The sequence below is a fragment of the Tripterygium wilfordii genome, chromosome 4, assembly GCF_013401445.1.
Source record: "Tripterygium wilfordii isolate XIE 37 chromosome 4, ASM1340144v1, whole genome shotgun sequence".
Classification (NCBI taxonomy): Eukaryota; Viridiplantae; Streptophyta; class Magnoliopsida; order Celastrales; family Celastraceae; genus Tripterygium; species Tripterygium wilfordii.
Window position 1 is genome coordinate 8559262 of NC_052235.1, and position 21558 is coordinate 8580819.

At 36.5% G+C, this 21558-nt stretch overlaps 3 protein-coding genes across 4 annotated transcripts; all 3 read right to left on the minus strand.

Moving 5' to 3' along the window:
- Positions 1 to 2590: 2590 nt before the first annotated feature.
- On the minus strand, positions 2591 to 6124 carry LOC119996409. 2 transcript variants are annotated; one of them, XM_038843029.1, is made up of 8 exons: positions 5661 to 6124; positions 5428 to 5514; positions 5059 to 5346; positions 4466 to 4636; positions 4278 to 4331; positions 3377 to 3523; positions 3046 to 3246; positions 2591 to 2938 (listed from the first exon to the last, which is right to left on the minus strand). In XM_038843029.1, exons 1-8 carry the CDS (start codon positions 5838 to 5840, stop codon positions 2924 to 2926), a joined length of 1143 nt encoding a protein of 380 aa, XP_038698957.1. In that variant the 5' UTR covers positions 5841 to 6124; the 3' UTR covers positions 2591 to 2923. The 2 variants fall into 2 exon arrangements, with proteins under 2 accessions (XP_038698957.1, XP_038698956.1); XM_038843028.1 differs by having other exon boundaries at positions 2593 to 3246; positions 5661 to 5911.
- An 8976-nt stretch (positions 6125 to 15100) lies between these two features.
- LOC119997862 (dehydration-responsive element-binding protein 2D-like) lies at positions 15101 to 16527 on the minus strand. The gene has a single exon (XM_038845079.1). The coding sequence runs from the start codon at positions 15995 to 15997 to the stop codon at positions 15275 to 15277; it is 723 nt and encodes a 240-aa protein (XP_038701007.1). The 5' UTR covers positions 15998 to 16527; the 3' UTR covers positions 15101 to 15274.
- Positions 16528 to 17441: 914 nt separating this feature from the next.
- LOC119996205 (photosystem I reaction center subunit IV A, chloroplastic-like) lies at positions 17442 to 19596 on the minus strand. Its single transcript, XM_038842754.1, has 3 exons — positions 19244 to 19596; positions 17792 to 17857; positions 17442 to 17679 (listed from the first exon to the last, which is right to left on the minus strand). Exons 1-3 carry the CDS (start codon positions 19502 to 19504, stop codon positions 17575 to 17577), a joined length of 432 nt encoding a protein of 143 aa, XP_038698682.1. The 5' UTR covers positions 19505 to 19596; the 3' UTR covers positions 17442 to 17574.
- Positions 19597 to 21558: the final 1962 nt, after the last annotated feature.

Sequence of the window (21558 nt, forward strand, 5' to 3'; positions counted from 1 at the left end):
ATGCACACATCTCAAATCAGTTATGTAACTGTTAGCTAGCAGTTATTGAACTGATAGTTAGTTTAGCACATTGCACGTTTCCCTTCAATTGCATAGATGAGTTAGTACGGCTTATAAGCCACCTATCTTTGAATGAAATGGACATGTTGTTACCCAAGTACTTTCTCTACTAATTCTCTTCTAATTCATTTCTTCTTCCCTTTTGCTAAGTTGAACGTAACAGACTGCGACCTATGAGGAACCTCCCTATCTTTGTAAGCATTCTTTCTTCAATGTAAAATTTCTTTTACAGCCTTTTTCTCCCCTTTTCTTTTTTTCCGGTAGGATTAGGGTATGTTTGGTTTGTTTTATGTTTTCTCGATCTTTCTATTTACCCAGAAAACCTTTTTCCTTTCCTTTTTTTTTTCTCTTCGTTTTTCTGTTTTCATTTTAGATGAAATTTGATCATTTGACTTCTTTTTGGGGTGTGAAACATTCCACTGAGGATAAACTAGCGAACTTTACTAGCACAAAACTCATTTGGAGTAGAAAGAAATATGGTAAATAGAATAACATGCGATAAATAGAGTACAACGATCCCCGAAATTCTAGATGTGCAGATTAGTTTTTTTTTTTTCTGTAAAACTAATTAATCAGAAACAAATTTCTTGATCGGTGCAGATTCTGGTTGTCCTGGAAGTCATCATGTTCATCAAGCCAAGACAGCAAAAGCAACTAAAAAGATATATGGAATAATGGTTCAGTTTGTGGGGAAATATTCAAGGTGACTTGCATTGACAATACAGACGGAGTCGACAATCCTTGCCATCCGGTTGATCCCTTTGTACAAGTTAAGATTTTGGGATATTCTAAGAAACATATAGATGTCATTGTCTTGACCGAAGAAGCATTTGCCGTGATAGCAATTACAACAAATGTTCGTATAAATGTCTCCTATGAACGGTAATATATATTAACTCTTGATGACACCAAACCATCCTTTTCTTTTATTACTTGTAGTTGAGGTTTCTGCTGAATTAATTAGTTTCTGTTGAGATGAGTTTGCAGGGTAGGTGCTTGAGGATGGTATGTGTGTGTGTGTATATATATATATATATATATATGCGCTTATGAATGCATACGAAGGATGTCTGTGAAATCCATGCAATTGTTCCTTCTGGGTTTGATCGATGCTTCAATAACATGTCAAGGATTGCCAGTTAAAAAGTTTTTCTTTGCTCAAAAACAAAATAAATTTGTAACAAAGAATAAAAGTGACCAAGAATAAGAAATTTGAAACTAAATGAATTTGGCTTAACTTAAAGATATAATATAAAACTTCAATAAATTCATAAATTTGCAAGTTTCATGTCCACAATGAGTTAAAAGCAATCTCACCCGATCTGCTCTTAGTAGCCAAAATTTGATTGGGCCACTAGTCTCCAAAATATGGGCCTAAGCCCAATATATAATTAACATAACAAGTCCATAAAGATTTAAGATCCTCAGCCCATTAACATGGGCTCAAACCCAGTATCCTTATCTATAGGCTCAAGCCCAATATCCTTATCTACTTTGCAGGTCCATTAGATCAGGGTCCATGGCCCACAAACCGCCCATATCACATGTCAATGCAGCTTACGTCATACCTGCCCACAACAAACGTCATACCAACCTACAATACTAACATCTGCTTGCAACAGGATGTTACATTCCGACAACCGCTTGACAATTGCCAGGCAATCCTGCATTAGACCAATCAACAATCTACCAGGCGTCAAGCGCTATTCCAATAACTTGTGGCTTGTCCCCCACTTACAGACCTGTTACAAACTGGTTCCTTGGATGTGAATAGCATGACAACTCCATCATGACCCCACTTGGCAGGTTGATGACCTCATGTTCGATTATTCTTTCCTTACATTATCAGTTTAAAGCATGCATATGCATTTCCCATCAAGACATTTCCCTCCTATCTCCTTATAACATAGGACAAGTCTATACTCTTTCTGGGCGCCTAGCTTGTCTAAATTATTCTTTTTTCATTATTTTATAAATCTTACTTTACCATTTTCCAAAGACCACATTTACCTGTCAAATAACTTATTTTCATATCCTACACTTTCTCAGCAACCAAACAGCTCATCCAAAGCCCTAGAAGGCTAGAACAGCTAGCCCAGCAAGGACCTGCCGATGATGGTTTAGTTGCGTTTCCACTTTCTTTTCCATTATTCTTTTTTCAAAATTATTATTAAAAAGGACAGAAAAAGAGGTTTAACCGTTTAAGCAAATTGAAATTAAAATTACATGGATCAAGAAAAATTAAAATTATAAGCCCAAAATTCTCCAAATCCCTAAAAATACTTCGCATACAGTTCCCTCTCAAGAGTCAAGACTCCACCTCTCCCCCCCAGTTCGCCAGTTCCTCACCAATCCCTCCCTTATTCTTCCTCTCAGATGAAGACTCGGCCTCTAACAAAAAGAGATCGAATCTAAGGATGTAAAATCAAAAGCAGAAAATCTAGATCTGAAACGAGTTGACTGCATGGGGTGTTTTTAAAACTTTTCAGAACACAGGGAGTGTACCTCAAAATGCATGATCTAACCCTTTATAACTTTTAGCCTTGTACGTAAGGATTATGCATACAAATGGAGATTTAGAATCACTTGCAGATCATATAAATTAGTTTCCAAGTTCTACTTGTACACAAAATTCAATGGAATTTATCGGTAACCATCTCTATACACTTGAAAACTTCAGACGATCGATCGAAAACAAAAAGATTTAAAAGCTTGATCACCCTATCAACACAATTAAATTGCATTAATATATCTTGAAACGACAAATTAATATTGGTAATGAAGGTGGATTAGTGATCATGATCCTCATCAAGGGCATCGCGGATTGTTTCCCGGTCCTCCATAGTAGAAGTATGTGCCCCATTCATTGCTGTAAGAGCTCTCAATGTTGTAACAATCACTGTTCTCAGCTAATGTAGAGATGCCATGGACTGAACTCAGGCTATTATCAGAATCTACTATCTCTAAATTCCTAAAATAACTTGCCTTTCCAAATCCCTCTCCCGCGAATTGCCCTGAACCCATTTGGGTCGAGGTGTGTCTGCCGTTAGCCCTAGAGTTCACAATCTCACCACCCCATTCCACCATGGTTGCAGAGTCTGCTAGGTGCGTAAAAAGCTCGGTCGGCCAGTACCCGACTAGGGTATTATCTCCGAACCCCATCCACCAATTCCCCAGCTTCGGATCCTAATTATTTTGAGATTGAAATGACTATCATTGTTAATCAAAAGCATAAAACAATGAGCGATTGTAATTTTATATCTATCTATATATATGTACACACACACATGCAATCTTCAATGATAATAGTAATTACCTTCCAAATAAGAACGGTTATGTCATATTGGTTGCCATTGTAGGACGATACCGGAGAAATGGCAGCCCCAATGGCTATTCTACTATTAGTTTGCACAAATCCTGCGCATAAAAGATTGTAGCATCCCGTTGCCTGGTATGAATCACTCTGTAACATTTCACAAACTGTAAGTAATAAACTACACCTATATAGTGAGTCATGTAACCTATATATATATATATGCAAACCCAACTTCAAACCATTCAAGATCAATCAAAATAATTAGTGCCATTATTGTTGCAAAACAATTGTTACAGCTACTTATCATGATACTTTTTTTTTTATAATCGAAAACAACACTATTCAAACTTGTCTTTTGAACATTCGATATGAGTCTAAACTTAAACCGCGAACATATAAGTTTGCCACCTGACCACATGATAAATTGGTCAAAACTCAACGTGTGACCACACAAATATTCTTAACTCAAAACTTTCCGAGTTCATACAGTTTTATCCAAATACCAAGTGGTTACTTATCATGCTACATACCAATCACTATGCTGTCCAAGGACATTGATATATTGGTTATATGTCAATGTCCACAAAACATGATATTAAAATTGATGTGTAGTAGTACTTGGATTGTCATATCACACCACAATCTAATTTTTTTTTGTTGAAATTTCACAAAAAATTATGTTTGCGATTGGAATTGAACCTTGAACACACATATACCTAACCCAACCGATCACCAATCAAGTCAATTCTCGTTGGTACCACTGACAACCTAACTTACTTATAATTGAAATAGAAAATTATTATCATTTTATAATTTCAATATATTTAATTGCATAATGGATATTCATAAAAAAAATGAAAAAAAATAGATTAATTATTAACAAAATTAAGAAAAGCATTACCGTCCAATAAGTGAATAGTCTGGGCCTGCTGTCACCGTAGAGCTCCGGACTAACCTGACTAGTACAACAATTCAAACTTTAGAAACCTCAACTGCTATCAGCCTATTACTATTTTTTTAATTATTTGTTTATTGAAAACTATATATATTGGATTGTGTGCATGTCAGACCAGCAGAAGGAAGAAGTACCTGCCATCCGGCTTCGATGCTGTTGAGATCTGAACCGTCGAATGATCCAGAGAGAACCCAAATCTGGGAGAGGCTGAACTCGTTGACTACTTGAACCGATGGGTCCCACACGCTTATTGTTGCCTTTGCTCCATAAACATCTTGTGATGATCCGGTGTACGCAATCGCATGCTATCATCGGTCAACATCCACAAAACAAGTTGATACATCACCATTAATTTGATAAACAAAGTTGATACATCACAATAATAAATTCTCACTTGTTTTGTTCCATCAATGATAATACCATATCCTACATTTCTATACAATTGACTTCCCAATACTCTTTTTAATCAAAAACGATACCATACAAGTTCGCTCTTAGAAATTTTCTATAACAACGGAAAATGTTAGGTCAAAACCCAACGTAAAACAACAAAGAACAAAGATATCGCTCCCATTAGAATCAAACTTCACACATTACATATCATAATCGTAAATGACATAAATTAAAGAAAAAGATGCATAACTAGGATTTGGTGGTGTTGATGTGAACATTAATTAATTCAATCATATTCTAAAATCAATAGAAAAAGAAAAGGAGAGAAGGGTACCTCATGGCCATTGGCACTAACTACATCAGGAGCATCGGATCGCCTTGAAAGAGAGTAAGAAGTTTGTTTCTTTCCGAAATCAAACAAAGATTTGGCTCTAAGAACATCATCTGATGTGCTCCGTCGTATGGGAACAGTACCCTTTGGACACCTGGTTCCATTTCCATGCCACATTTGCCATGCACCTCTCATTATTGCTTCATTATTACTCCCCTTCTTTGACGCTCCTACCTCCTCTTCTGATGCCTTCTTTGTTGTTCTCATCTTTGGCCATTCTGTTGGTTTTCTCTATCACATTAACAATGAAACACTCTAGTCAATGACATATATCACTAAGAAATATGGATCTAATTTGACCAGTTTCTGTACCTGAATCTTGTGATTCTTTAGAAGAGGGTGATCTAATGCTGGTTGTTTTCGTTTGTGAACACAATCTATGATATCTCCATCTGGACTCTGAAAGATCAAACGTGCAATATATATGTATTACCCAGAAACAAAAACACAAAACCCAAATGAAATCTAACCAAGACAAGTTAAAATGAGAGAGAAATAGTACTGCATGTGTATGTGTGTGTGTATATATATATATATATGCATACCTTTATGGTGAAGACAGGAGGCTTGTTTATGTTGTTCAAGTGCCTTTGAATCCTGTCTAGTCTCAAGCTACTAACTTGTTGTCTATACTTTGTGTAATTTAGGCCAGAAACAACACTAAATCTTTGAACCAAAAATAAGACAGCCAAGACAAGATGAACAAAACCTGAAAACCCTCTCATCTCATTCAGTGCCAAGAAAGGAACTCATCACCCATTATACTAGCAAAAACAAACAGCACAATAACAAATCTGGCCTTTCTTTCTTCTTTTCTTTATATTGCAGCTGCTACCAAACACCTATACAGACAATATCAAGAAAGAAAGAAAGAAAGCGACCCCCATCTCTCTCTCTTTCTTTATGGTGGAGGAAGGGAGGTTGTTGAAGGTTAATAATTAACCTCTGCTGCAATTGAAGCCCACTCTCTCTTACAACTTCTATATCAAAACCATCATTATATGCCATGCATTGGTTTCATATACATGTATGTATATGTGTGTGTGTGTGCGGTTTAAAAGTTTGAAAAGTTTTTAATTGTTCCTCTAGAAATGAAAGGTTAATAATTAACCTCTGCTGCAATTGAAGCCCACTCTCTCTTACAACTTCTATATCAAAACCATCATTATATGCCATGCATTGGTTTCATATACATGTATGTATATTTGTGTGTGTGTGCGGTTTAAAAGTTTGAAAAGTTTTTAATTGTTCCTCTAGAAATGAAAGAGAGAAGAAAACAATGGAAGGAGGAGAATTGAAGGTGCTATAAAAACACCCCAACCTACCCAACTAAATGGCTAGGTCACCACCCTTTAATTGCACTCTCTGCCTTCAATGTTCATGATCTGTCACCCATTTAATTTTATTTAATTTTTTTGGAATATTATTTACTTTCTTTGCTTCTCAGTCTCCTCTTCCTCTTCCTTTTATTTAACTACAAGTAGCACTCGATGGTGGGTTTCTGCCACGTGGCACTATCCTTTTATGTCTCTTCCACCTAATGTAGGTGTAAATGTGAACATGATACAGCAACATACAGCCGCTCCAATTTATACCTACCGTAATCATAAATTTTTTTCACCTAGAAACAAATATAAATAAATAAATAAATATATATATAGCTATACGCTTGCTGTTAGAAAATTTGAATTCTTATACTTAAAGAAAACTCAAAATTTGGTATAATATTTAAAAATAAATAAATTTCTGAGTACATTGACTTGGCATTGTTTCATGACATATATGATATATTAATGTTGTCGTCATCATCCGAACGTTTTATCCCAAAAATTTAGGGCAGTTAGATGAGTTCATGAAAAAATCAACAAAATTTAGTATGCATATTCTTTTCCTAGTCATGTCAATTTAAATATTCATCTTCGTGTTTTACTCTCTCCTATATAAATTTTCTTGATTCTTCACACCGCAGCACTACTATCTCTACGTTGTTAAATTAGACAACTTTCTCACAACTTATCTTCACTCGATGCTACTCGTACCTTAAATCTAATAATCTCATATCTTATCGTGTATTCTCTCATGGGTGTCACACATTCAACAAAACATTCACATTAATTTTTTTTTTGGATATGTTGTTTCTTATTAATAGCTCAATACTCAAAACTTACATCATTCTGGGTCGTATTGCTAACATATAGTTTTTCCTTTCAACTTTAAAAGAATCATTCGATTGCATAAAATCTCGAATGTACATCTCCAATACATATATATATATATATATATAATATGTTAACGTATTCTACATATTTTCAAATTAAGTCAATGGTTAGGCTACCTTCTATTGTGTCTTACATAGTTACATAAATAGTTTAATCGACAAATATAGATGGAAGTTTAATAAACATTAGGACTTCAGTTGCACCAGAACACATACTAGTATTAAAGATTAATAAGTTCATTAATTTATGCAAATATACATATAATAAGTGGGCTAGAACTTTGAATTGATGAAAACCAAGGAAGGGATTGTGCAAATTTGTTTTAATTTGATTCAAGTGTTGGGTTCCGAGTGAGTCCCTTGATGTGGGCTTCAATGCACCTCCTCTCCATGTGAGAAATAAATGCTGTAATTAATAAATTAAACAAATTATCAAGAGAGCCATAAATGAAGAGTAAGGAAATATGTGTATATATATATATATATATATATATATATATATATATATATATATATATATATATATATATAGAAGAATATATAAAAGAGTAATAGTGTGTGATCTTCTATTCACGAATCTCGAAATGCTTCTTGAAGTAAAAAATTGGCTGTTTGTTTGTGTGATCTTGTCTTTGACCTTCCTAGCCTGGAACTGACTAGCCGGTATTGAAGACGAAATTACATAAATATCCTTTCAAATCATTTACCACAAAATTAATGTGAATGCAAGTCCTAGTTAAGAAATTATCTGGATCGCAGACAAAAGAATTATAGTTGGTTGATTTAATGTCCTAATAGAAAGCTTTAAAGTTAAGTCAAGCATATATCTTCATTGAAGTTTAGTCACAAACCCCAGGAAACTTCTAGATTATTGAAGAACATATACATGACATCATACAAGGTAAATATATAATACGTGAATATTGTTGGTGCTAGAATTACAATTGAAGAAAAGTCAAGATGGGCTACCAATAACTTGTTAGACACGTAGGCATGCGGTAAATCGAAAATCTCAACCCTTGCGGATGCCGGTTAAAGTCTAACCGTCAAATTAGCAAGGCATAAAGCCAAAATAGATGTTAAGGATGCAACTATGAAGACTTTGACCAAAATAGATGTTAGGAGCTACTGCTAGTGTCAAGGTTTTTCAGAAGAATGGACTTACCTTCTTTTGAAAGAAAGTAAACTATATATAGAAAGTTTTAAGGTTGAATCGATCACATGAGTCATGTGTAAGTGAGTTGCCAAGTTGATATGGCCGGAGAAAGAGAATTTGCTCAAGCTAAGTTGTATGACAAGATAAATGTACGGCTGAAGGTCGGTTTGTGATTGGCAAGGCCTAAGGTCGAAGCCAAGATCGAGTGACGAGGTCACGGCAGGGAAGGCAAGTAAAGTAATGAAGTGAGAATAGTCGACTGTTGTCGCAACCGGGGTCACGACGCAGTCCGACGTTTGAAAGGATGAAAAATGTTTAGAGTCGCCACCAATTGATTTAAGGTGCAATTGGACACCGTAAAAACTTGCGAACCAGAGAAAAGGGTACAGAGATCGATTGAGTGTGGGGAAGGTGTTAGGCACCCCACAACTCCCGTTTGAAAACGGTTACCCGGATTAATCTAATGGCTATCTTATGGAAACTTGCTCTTTGCAAGATATAATTATTTTGAGAAAAAGGTTGGTATGAAAAATACTATCAACTCATGATAGCTTTGGAAAAAGGGTTTGAAATAACACTTATCAACTTATGATAGTGTTTGAAAAAAGGTTTGGAATATTACTATCAACTTATGATAGTTTTTATTTGGGAATACACTGCCAATTTTGGTAGGTTTAAATTTAAATACCAACTTATGGTTTATTGAACAAAATGCCCTACCAACTTATGGTATAAATGATTATATGTACTACCAACTTTTGGTAGGTTTAATTTTCAATACCAACTTATGGTATAAATGATCTTATGGAAACTTGCTCTTTACAAGGTGTAATTGTTAAAGTTTGAATTATTACTTTCAACACACTTATCAACTTATGATAGTGTTTGAAAAAAAGCTTGGAATATTACTATCAATTTATGATGGTTTTTATTTGGAAATAGGTTTGAAATAACACTATCAACTTATGATAGTTTTGGGAAAAGATTTGTAAGAATACTATCAACTTATGATAGCATTAAAAAAAATTGTAATTTTACTAAAAACTTATGATAGTTTTTATTTGGAGACACACTACCAACTTTTGATAGATTTAGTTTTAAACACCAACTTATGGTGTTAATGATAAAATACCCTACCAACTTTTGGTAGGTTTAATTTTGAACACCAACTTATGATGTAAATGATAAAATGCCCTACCAACTTTTGGTAGGTTTAATTTTGAACACCAACTTATGGTGTAAATGATAAAATGCCCTACTAACTTTTGATAGGTTTAATTTTAAATACCAACTTATGGTATAAATGATTATTTGGAAAAAATGTCAATTGCCAATTTAATCCATTATTGCAACTTATGGCAAATTCATAAATGAAATCAAATATGGTCCATAATCCAGATAAGTGAAATCAACTTATGATTTCCTTAATTGAAATGACAACATATCAAAGAATCAAGATTTGCACAAAACAGATTTTCAAACCACACACTGCGCACAGATTTTTCAACTCTGATTTCACCTATCAAATGAGGTCGAAATGCAACGAAATTTTATATACAATGTCACAACACCTCAATAAACACTATATCAAAATTTCAGAGCAAAATTCAAAGTTTAAAGCAGTCTGCTAATCTCGGACAGATTAGGGTCTTGAAAATCCTGCAGTTTGAAGTCCTTGATTGTAGAGGCTCGCATTGGAGAAGATTGTTGTAGCAAAAAAAATAACAGGAAAGCTTGATGATTGATGAACTTGATAGCAAGAAGTTTCTCCCCTTTTCTTTTTCTCCCCCCTAGCTCTCTATTTTTGCTCTCTTCCCTTAGCTCTCTCCCCTAGCTCTCTATCTTGCTCTCCTCCTTTAGCTCTCTCCCTTAGCTCTCTATTTAGCTCTCTATTTATAGGAAATTAGGAGCTACCCATCCATTGAATGACCAACCATGGCAACCTAAGTGGAGTCACCACCATTGAATAACCAATTTGCACTAAGTAAGTGGATTCACCACCATTGAATGTAAATGGAGTCACCACCATTGAATTTGCACTAAAATGATGGATTCACCACCATTGAATGTAAATGGAGTCACCACCATTGAATTTAAGTGGAGTTGCACATCAATTTGCACTAAAATGATGGTGATGCATGGAATGATGTCAAGAGAGATATACATATATGTGTATTTATGTATAGGTGGAAATAGTAATGGGTTTGACAAATCATGTGGTGGGCTTTCAAATGATAATCAAGACATTGGTCAAGATGGTAGTGGACACAAGCAAATTAGCTCTTCATGAAATGGGCCAACAAATGTTGAACATAGGTTGGTATAAATTGGGCTAAGATATGAGTATTTGTGGGCTTAAGAATCCAAGAAAGAGAATATTTATGGGCTTATAGGTACAACAAATGTGTTTTTTTGCATTTTTGTGTTTTTTCTCATTTTTGTAATTTTGGATTTTAGCCGGACGAAAATCGGGTACTACAACTGTCTTGGGTAAGAGGCCCATGCATGTACACACATCAACATTGTTATTCAAATAGGCAGAAATTGAGCTGTCATATTTGAAATGGGCTCGGAGCCTAATAAAGGACTGGATCCTGATGATAAAGGAGTACTGGATCTCTGCATGTAAAAATGGCCATGGGAGTCAATTTAGTTTTGTTGGGCTTTAGACTTACCTGATTGATTGGAGCAACACTGTTTTTGACCACTACAAATATCACTAGTAGAATTTACTACCTGAACGGCTGAACTTGATAATAATGTCAATCTAATTAAAACTCATTTCAATAAAAAAAAAAAAATCATATTCTAGTTCAAGCTTGGTCAATTGTTGGCGAAAAAGAGCAGCAGCGGCAAATGTGTATTTTCTGTGCCCAAAACTATGAAATACAACACCCAAGCCATTAGTTTGATTGCCGTTAAACCAACGGTTCACTTGCACCCAATCCATTAGTTGAAGTGATAAAAATGATGTGTATTACCCTGATGACCAGGATTTGAATCTCCCTCCCCTCTCCCGTTTTATAAAAAATAAAAAAAAAACTACATGTATCTGATGTAGAACGATCCACGGAAGAGTTACTTGAGAAGTTGAAACGTGTTCGAAGGAATCCAAATCGAAATCGAAATTGAAGTTGCTGTTTTTGGAAATTAAAGTTTCAGTTTCCAATTTTGACTATCCATAACTTTTGATTCCCTCGTGTGTGTCCTTGTTATAATATGTTTCCGATGGCTGATTTTGAAGACCTAAGGTTGAGATTCGGAAGGAGATCAAAAAGGAGTCGTTTTGTAGTCCAACGGAGCTAATTAAATTTCCTGCACGTTTTATGTTTCCAATTTTCCAATTCGAGTTTCATTAGGAGTTCAATTAGGGTTTGATTATTTTTTTGGTCTATAAATAGTCTCATAAACGTTTGTAATTGATACATTCAGTTTATTAATAAAATTCCTTAAGGTTTTCTCAATTGTTCTTGGTGGATTCCAAGTTTCTTGATTTCGTCGTGAACGAATTCGAGTGTTATTACCTTTCGCACTGCGTCAGGTGGTATCGGAGTAGGTCGTTTTCCTGTCGGATATGTCTAACACAGAATGGAATCGCAATCCCAACGACGTTGGTCAAGGGATAGATGATCTATGGACTACGTTTGATGAGCATAGACAACAGATGACAGAACAAATGGCCCAACAGAGGCAGTAGATGGCCGAAGTTCTGCGTATGCTTGGCGAATTACGAGTCAATGCTGGCTAGAATCAACAGGCAGCAAGGGCAGATGCTCGTGATGTGGCACAAGATCTCCCTGATGGCCGAGGCCAGCATGTTGAGAAAAATTATCGCAGACACCAACAACATCATTCAGTTAGTGATTATGATTTGAAGTTTGATAAAGGTGAGATATTGTATGAAGAAAATTCAGAAAATTCTCAATTAGCCCAAGGAATTGAAACTAATCAACTCTCACAAAAGCCTGAGGAGCATACATGTTCTAGTGATTTTATAGAAGTTTTGATTGAAGAATAAGTTAGAGAAGAACTTATGCACCATAATGACAAAATTATTGTGATTGAAGATGCATATTCAATTGAAGACCATATTATTCACCAGTCTCAAAATTCTATAAAATTGGCAACAAAGTGTGAGATGCAACATGTTGATTTTATTGGGGTTGAGGATTCTAATTTCATTATTAGCTCCTCAATATTAGAGATTGTCAAGGAGTTGATGTTGAGAACTACGAATTTGGGTCGTCCAAATTTTATGGAATTTGTTGAGTTCATGAGTATATTGAACAAACTGTATTATTCGAAATACTTGTTTCTTTGGGATGGAAAAATAAAAATTCAACCAATGGACTCGAAGACTTCAAAGGATCAACTCTCTTTGAGTATCATGGTGAAGACAACTCTTTTTAGTCAAATCATAACTCGGGGTCAAGTTCTTTTCAAGTGAGGGGATTGACGTAGAACGGTCCACGAAAGAGTTCTTTGAGAAGTTGGAACGTGTTCGAAGGAATCCAAATCGAAATCGAAATTGAAGTTGCTGTTTTTGGAAATTAAAGTTTCAGTTTCCAACTTTGACCGTCCATAACTTTTGATTCCCTCGTGTGTTTCCTTACTATAATATGTTTCCGATGACTGATTTTGAAGACCTAAAGTTGAGATTCAGAAGGAGATTGAAAATGCGTCGTTTTGTAGTCCAACGGAGCTAATTAAATTTCCTGCACGTTTTATGTTTCCAATTTTCCAACTCTAGTTTAATTAGGAGTTCAATTAGGGTTTGATTGTTTTTTCAGTCTGTAAATAGTCTCATAAACGTTTATACATTCAGTTTATTAGCTTTCGCACTGTGTCAGTATCCTATACACAACCATGGCGATAAAACATCAGGCCAGCGCACAACTGTCGATAACATAATTTCTTGGAGAATCAATAGCAGGAGTTCAAGGACCAAAGACTACTCAACCACTTGTCGAATCGTCTTCACTGTTATCACTGCATATATATACACATTCCCACAAGCAAACAAACTCTCACAAACAAGTCCAAGGAAAATAGAGTAGAGTTCTTTCTATTCCAAATCAAAGTGATCAGGCTCATTCATTTTGTCATAGATAGTGTATTCAGCAACATACATGCTATAATCCAGAAGCCTTCCAGGCAATAGACATAATGTCTACATGTAACAGCCCGACCCACTACGGCCCAATCTCCCCACCAACCATCGAACTTGGCCCATACCAAGCCCAACCTGGCAGTTCCCAACCCCTTCCGGCCCATACCAGAAAAGATTGGACAATAGTTTAAGGTCTGCAACTTGTTATATTCTGCACCCAGTGACCATCCTTGGCCGATGTGGTATTTCATCCAGTACAGTGACCCCCACACCTCGCACCTCAATGTACGCAGAGCAGAGCCCCACAGTCCACCCCCTTAGGAGCCCACGTCCCCGTGGGTCGCGCCAGACACGGGCACCGCGCCCCGGCTAGACGTGAGGGACGAAACCCACATACCCACCAAGTCGGCTTCGATACCAACTGTAACAGCCCGACCCACTACGGCCCAATCTCCCCACCAACCATCGAACTTGGCCCATACCAAGCCCAACCTGGCAGTTCCCAACCCCTTCCGGCCCATACCAGAAAAGATTGGACAATAGTTTAAGGTCTGCAACTTGTTATATTCTGCACCCAGTGACCATCCTTGGCCGATGTGGTATTTCATCCAGTACAGTGACCCCCACACCTCGCACCTCAATGTACGCAGAGCAGAGCCCCACACTACATCTAGTTTTACCAAACACTTAAACAACATATTTTACAACGTATACTCTAACATACTGATGTAAGACAAGTTGCAAACAATGCCAAATATGTTCTATAAGGCTTGAAATAAAAAAAACATGGGTCTTTGACCCTGCTCACTGAAATGACCATAATTTGGGCTTCGAAGGTTTGTTTTCGGCTTCAAAATTTGACGTTTCGATGAGTTTTAATCACCTTTTGCGTAGTTTGATAATTTCAGTGTGTGTTTTAGGATTTCCCATAGTTTGTTGCTTAATTATATTACTTTCTTTATTAATTATGTCACAATTAGATTTTTTGAATTATTATATAAGGTAATATAACCTCTTTGAAGAGGCATCCTGAAAATAAAATGAACACGTCATTTTTAGAGTATTCTCTGAATTTGCTTGTTACTCTGACGAAGATCATACCTATATCAATTTTCGTTCTGCTTTACATACTCTGAACCCTTCAGATACATATTTGCATTTTCGACTATAGTGGGCCCTACTCAACTTGTGTATCTCTTAAGCCCACATGCCCAAAGTTGAAAGGGTAGCTTTAATCACACTCCGGTTTTTTTTCTAAAAACACCCCGTCAATTGATTTTTACAAGGGGTAATCAACTTAGATTGGAGTGTCTTTAAAAAAAATCGTAGTGTGATTAAAGCTACCCAAGTTGAAATGCATGACAACAGAACAATAAAAAGCCTTCTCCCAGGCCCAAATTGAAAAACTTGAAGATTGAAGGGCAATTAACCGGCTTATTAGGGCCCAAAGTAGGAAAAAAAAAAGGAAGTAAAAAACTCAAATTGAGCACATGATGCACTAGCTCTTTTCTTTTTTCTTTTCTTTTAACATACTATATTCACATATAGTTTTCTGACCTAGCAAAGAGTGAGAAAAGAAAGTAAAAATAAAAACTTCCATTGTCTTGTGGGCTTTACTAACTATATCCATACAATACACACCACCATGAAAATTGAAAAAGACCAAACAATATGATCATACATGCCCAATAGAAGCATCAAATTCCTCACAAGCACACCATGGAGCTTGCAACCCAATGTCCCAACCGTTTAACACTTCTCCATCCATTAACCCCCCAATATCATTCATTTCTTGAAGATAACTCCCAACACCAATCTCAGGCCAACACAAATTCCCTCCTCCATCAACCAATCCAGAGATTGAACTCTCCCAAAACCCATCTATGTTATCTTCACATTTGATTGACCCACTACTCCCACTAGTAGACCCACCATTTTGTTCTTGCACTCTTCCTCCTGAACTAATGCCACTGCTCCCCACAATTATCTCACCCCCATCAACAACACCACCAGCCAAATTCACCAAATTAGCAGAACAATTGGGAGAACTACTACCACTACTAAATGAAGAAACACCATTGTTTGGCAAATTGAGTTTGGCAGAAGAACCATAGAGTTTTTTCGCAGCCTCATCGTAAGCGATGGCAGCTTCATATGAGGTATTGAAAGTGCCTAACCAAAGCCTGGTTCCTCTATTTGGTTCTCTAATTTCAGAAACCCATTTGCCCCAAGTCCTCTGCCTCACTCCTCTGTATGTACAGAGTGAATTCTCTGGCCCTCCTTTGCCTTTCATACATCCTTTCCTTGACCTTCCCATGGAAGGTTTTTTAGCTGCTGCTTCACTGTCTTTCATTTCTAGTAATCCTCTCCCAAAGTAGACAAAATATTCGCAAATCATTGATGTGAATGCACAAACTTATAGGGTTGAATGACTTTCCAAATAAGCAAATGTGGGGGATATGTGGCGTGGTGAAGTGCGTGAGCAACACGTGTATAGACACAACTAAGCTGTTGGATTCGGCTCTTGGCAGAAACCCAGAGTGACACGTGCCCAACTGTCTATAACAGCTGTCTCCATCTTTTGAAGTACCTTAATTTTATATTCTTCTCCATGTCTATATTTCTATATATATATATATTAATATATATATGTGCGTGCGTGTGAAGTTTGTAATGCAAAGAAAAAAGAAGCATTTGTAAAGAAGTTTGTAATATATATATATATAGATTATGTGCGTGCGTGTGAAGTTGGTAATGCAAAGAAAAAAGAAGCATCTGTAAAGATTTAGAGAGCATAAGTAATTAACAAAAACTGGTAAAGCCAAGTAGGAGATGTCTCTCTATATGTTGGAAGGGGCGTCCTTGAATCTTGCAAAATTTAATTTTGTTTTTTGTGGGCTTTGCGAGAGCAAGTAATCAAGACATGAACCCTAAGAGTGTGTTTGGATTGAAGGATTTGGAGGGAAGGGAAAGGAAGGGAAATAGAGTTTCCTTCCAATTCCCTTGTTTGGATAGTTTATTAAAAATTAAGGGGAGGGATTTGAGGGGATTTGGAAGGAAGATTTCATTAAATTTTTGTTAAAATTCTTTCTCTCCAAAATGGAGTCATTTGGAGGGAAGGGATTACTAATTAAGTCATTTGTAAGTTAAATATCTATTTTACCCTTGTACATAATATTTTAACATAAAAATAAGGATAAATTAGTAAATTAAACAAATTTTCCTTCCTTCTTTTTTTTATCTATCCAAACATGGGAGAGGGAAAAATAATCCCCCTTCCCCTCCCTTCCCTTCTCTCCCCCTCCCCTCCCTTCTCTTCCCTTCCCCCCAAATCCCTCAATCCAATCACACTCTAAAGGACTTGAAGGAAGACACCTGTTCACAACTCATCATACCAAGAAAACAAAAGTTTCATAGACTTGAGGAATCAAAATTGTGGCCCTAAATTTATTAGAAATAACAAAAAATGAAAATTTTGTGGCCTGAAAAGAACTACGACAGTTGGTTTGACCAAATGTTTCTTGTTTTGCATGAGAGTTTGAAAAGAAAAAGTGAATGTTATACAAATCTGCAATATTTTAATTACGTGCAGTTCGGTCCCCTCCTGTAATAGAACAGTAGCATAATTCAACTTATGTAATCAAAGCCAAGGTCAGGTCAAAACGGCATGGAACCAACGGCATTGTAGGCCAACTCCATTTTTGTGCACAAAGTTTACAGTACAAAAAAGAGTAGAGATGGTTGGTTTACTTATGAAGCTAAAGCACATTTAGGTTCACACCTATTCACAACTAATATACTTCCGAACTTTCATTCTGACGTAATTGAAATAGTTTAGCCGATGAAGAAGAGATTATAGAATTATAGAAACCAGATAATAGGGCAAATAATCATCACATTATAGAGGAGTAGAAACGGGGGAGGGGGATTACAGAGTTGAAATATAGTACAGATCAGAAAATGCACATACAATGCTCACTTCAGTTCTTCAACCTCATCCAAGGCATAGTTGTTTGTTGATACATTGGCATAGTTCACTTTGGTAAATCTTACCACGACTGGGTACCTGGTTTTGGGATCCTGCAACACATATAGTGTGTGTTACATTCACTAAAAATTTGGCAAATCAAGCAAGAATATTGATGAATAGACTATAGTGTGCTTGCACGTAAGAGACAGACAAGAGCGTTACCTGATCGACGGTCACAACAGATCCAACATCTTTGAACCAGTAAGACTCTCTCCTTAGGATCTTCACCTGAATATGAACACAGAAGACCATACCAGTCAATCATAAGTACTTTACCAAACAAACAAATGGTGCCAACTTGGAGGTGCTTGTATACATGAAGCATGAAGAACAACTATAGTGTCCGTGTCATATATTGTAAAGAAGACTTCATTTGTCTTTCTTGGGCCGGCCATTCCAGCACACAAGCACGAGGCACGGGAAAACCGGTTGTTGTAAGTTAGGGAGTTTGGCCTTACTTATATTTTGCACCAAACTCCCACATCTAGACGATGTGGGATGTGCGTAACACGATGCTTCAAGAGAAAATTACAAATGGTTAATCTGATTGACACAAAAATTATAAATATAATGAGTGCTGATGTTAATTAAGGATTGATCACCCAGTAAGTTTGAGGTCTGTGAGTGAAATTCTAAACCAATTCAGGCTATTCAGTGATAATTTATGTGAGTAATGTAGATGCAGGTTTATGATATTGCTAAGTGAAGCCAACCGCATCTTCATTCTGTTAGCTCAGTTCGACCTAAACCTGGCAAGAAGAGGAATTTGCAGAGATAAACTATAAAAGGGAAGAAGAATTCTCATTCAATAAATAGCTATCTTACAGAGTACTCTTGCAAAGCTATTTAACTAACTGACTTAACCGACTTTAAGCCATAATAGCCAATAGCAGCAAGATACGTGTCTATTACAAAGTTACTAATTTCAGTAACTGAAATACAGAATGAAACCAGTAGAACAGATCCTATCACATTCACTCACACTGTTAGTTTAAAGCCTAATCATCCACATACCTATTTAACCATTACGCAAAGAACCAAAATTGGAGGGATATAATTTTTCACTAACCTCTGCTTGAAGTCAAAACAAAGCTTAAGCCTCACAGGGAAAGCTTTCCTTGCTAATCTGGTGTATCTTAGTAAAGGTAAGAGTAGCCAAGCCAAGAGGAATCAGAGCTTTTTCAAGCATTCCCATGTAAAGAAGGTCGACCGAAAAACTCAATTCTTCTAATTATTTTTTAGTAACAAACAACAATGACACTATACAAGCTTGATCTTTGAACATCCAATATGAGTCTAAACTCGGGCAATCCAATATCAGTCTAACTCGGGTCATCAAGTCGGTGTGCATTGAAATTTCTTACCTGACGACATATAAGAAGGGCCAAAGCCTAGAGCATGACTACAAGGGTATTACTCCCGACGAGAATTGAACTAGACCTCCCAGCGGGAATCAAACTCAAGTCTCTATTGTTTAGAACCTAATCAATTAAGCTTTCTCTATCATTGTGTATTGCACATATCCAATGCCTTCACACACAGAATCATTCCCAACCCTAGCCAAAGAGATAACAAAATTACAATTGAAGGAAACTGAGAGTGTAATATAATTACCTTGCTGCCCCTCTTGGGTCCAATCGGAGGTGGCTTAGGAGCAGCCTTAGGCTCAGCCGGGGCAGTGGTGGTAGTAGCGGCTGCCGGTTCCGCAGGCGACGCTTCATCTGCCGCACGTACAACTAGCCTCCTTGAACCACTCTTGACATTATTCTTGGCAAAGAAAGCAGCACAAGTCCTGGAATTTGAGCTCGTATCCAATACGACACCGGATTTAAACACCAGACCAGATGTTACACATGCCATGTTGCATGTAGCCATTGACGATACTACTTCCAGTCTTCGAACAAGCAAAGCAACGACGCTGTAGAAGCAGAGAAGAAACGAGACTTCCAGGCTTTTCAATTTTCGACCCCATTGAAATTGGCAATTTTGAGGTATCACCCTATAAGCTGTTGCCACGTGTGAACACTATCCGTTACTTGTGGATGGCTTCATCTCTCTGTGATCCATATATTTGGTATTGACACGTGGATTGAGGTTAATGGGCCCAATCTATAAAACTTGTTCCTGGATATGGAACTTTTCATGTGTTTATGGCTTTATTGAGTTATTGGGCCGGAGACACATAGAATTCGGCAATATTGGGCCCAAAATGTATTTTTTTTAGCGAGGCCCAAGATCAACACCAATAGGTTGTGAATGGCGATTACCATGTTCGTTTTTGGGCTGGGTTTGGTTGTTTGTTATGAGATTCACTCTAATGTATGGTCGTGCGGCCTGTGTAGTGGGTGGGAATGATGCGGCGTGGGAATCCCACATTGGATAATGATGGGTTACAAGTCAGGTTTATCGTTTATAAGGTTGAGCAATCCTAACATTAATAAGCCAGTTTTTTATTGATTAGTTAGGCCCAACTTATGTCCTTGAGCTTGGACCCTTGTGTGCGCACCTGAGCTACAGGTGTGTCATGTTGCTTTCAACGACTATCGATTCTTGTGACTACTATAATATTAATAGTCTAGTATTTTTTTTTCAAATACATGAAGTCTTGGGAATTTGGGGTACTCGTGGGCAATGGGTTGTCTCGCCCGCCACTAGGGACGCCTCTGTAGGATATTGGAGAGATTTTATTATAGAAATTATATGCAGTTACATCGTCTATCTAGGCCGACAGTGGGATCATGAGTATCATATCCTAACCCTCGAATTCAAGAGCCTCAAAATCAGGTTGCGAATAATATATATTAGTTGGAATGATTAAATATTGATATTATTATGTATTTATATAGATGTGGTGTACCACACAAGTTGTTGAACTGCTAGCTTCCTCCAAAAAGTTGATGCAAGAGTGGTTGGCATTATAAATACTCACATAATACTCTCATTTATTTCATTTCAATGGATCAAGTACAGAAAAAGAACCAAAATAAATTTTTGATTCAATTACTAAGGCTTCATTTAGCCAAGAAACGGTTGAAAAAAATATTTCCAACAAAATATTTTCCTTACCCACTAAAAATATTCTAACGAAATGTAAAAATTTTTACAATGGAAATATCTGTTGTAAATTATCGACCGAAAAATTTTTACAATGGAAATATCTGTTGTAAATTATCGACCGATTTAAGAAATATTTGAAAAAAAGTTTCCAATAAAGTATTTACCAATTGATAAATATCGGTTGGAAAATAAGATTTTCAATCGATTTTTTCCAGATTTCCAACCGATGCAGCGGTTGGAAAATCGCTAATTTCTTGTAGTGAGAGAAATATGTTTGCAGCTGAAATCGAACGTTGAACACACATATGTTTAACTCAGTTGATTGTCAACCGAGCCACCTCTCGTTGGTTATCTTGTTTTTTTTTTTTTTTTAAAAGGTCCACAAGCCACACACACGCTAAGCCATGCTCGAGGGGCATGAAGTCCACCACAGCGGATGGAAAACTACCCAAATTTCAAACCCCCTGATGAGAATAGAACCCTGGACCTCAAGGTCCTGGGCAGATAACCTGACCAACCAGGCTATCTCCCATTCTCCTTTGGTTATCTTGTTAGGACTTGATAAAATTGTTTAGCCATTTTTTTTTTAAGTGGGTTTGAAAGATATTTTTAGATATGTCCCACTACAAATAAAACACAGGTATTGTTTTTGAATATATATATATATATATATATATATATATATATATATATTGATACTTATTTATATATTTGGGTGATAGTCAAGTAGTGGTGAATCTTTTTATGGTCAAAAAGTATGAACTTGGATATTGGTCATGAGTTCGATTACCACTTGGATCGATATTCTTGTGGTCATGCATCGGGTTTTAGCCTATCGTCAGGTGAGATAATATATTTTATATTGAGACTTA

Bases quoted from the DNA above. Each gene is read 5' to 3' on its own strand.
- LOC119997862 (XM_038845079.1), bottom strand. From the start codon at position 15,997: ATGATTTGCGAATATTTTGTCTACTTTGGGAGAGGATTACTAGAAATG.
- LOC119996409 (XM_038843028.1), bottom strand. From the start codon at position 5,840: ATGAGAGGGTTTTCAGGTTTTGTTCATCTTGTCTTGGCTGTCTTATTT. The intron at 4,332-4,465 runs GTACTTCTTCCT...TGTACTAGTCAG, and splicing joins GCATCGAAGCCGGATGGCAG to GTTAGTCCGGAGCTCTACGG. The intron at 3,524-4,277 runs GTAATGCTTTTC...GAAATGTTACAG, and splicing joins GACTATTCACTTATTGGACG to AGTGATTCATACCAGGCAAC.
- LOC119996205 (XM_038842754.1), bottom strand. From the start codon at position 19,504: ATGGCTACATGCAACATGGCATGTGTAACATCTGGTCTGGTGTTTAAA. The intron at 17,858-19,243 runs GTAATTATATTA...GTTCATATTCAG, and splicing joins GACCCAAGAGGGGCAGCAAG to GTGAAGATCCTAAGGAGAGA. The intron at 17,680-17,791 runs GTAACGCTCTTG...TATGTGTTGCAG, and splicing joins CTGTTGTGACCGTCGATCAG to GATCCCAAAACCAGGTACCC.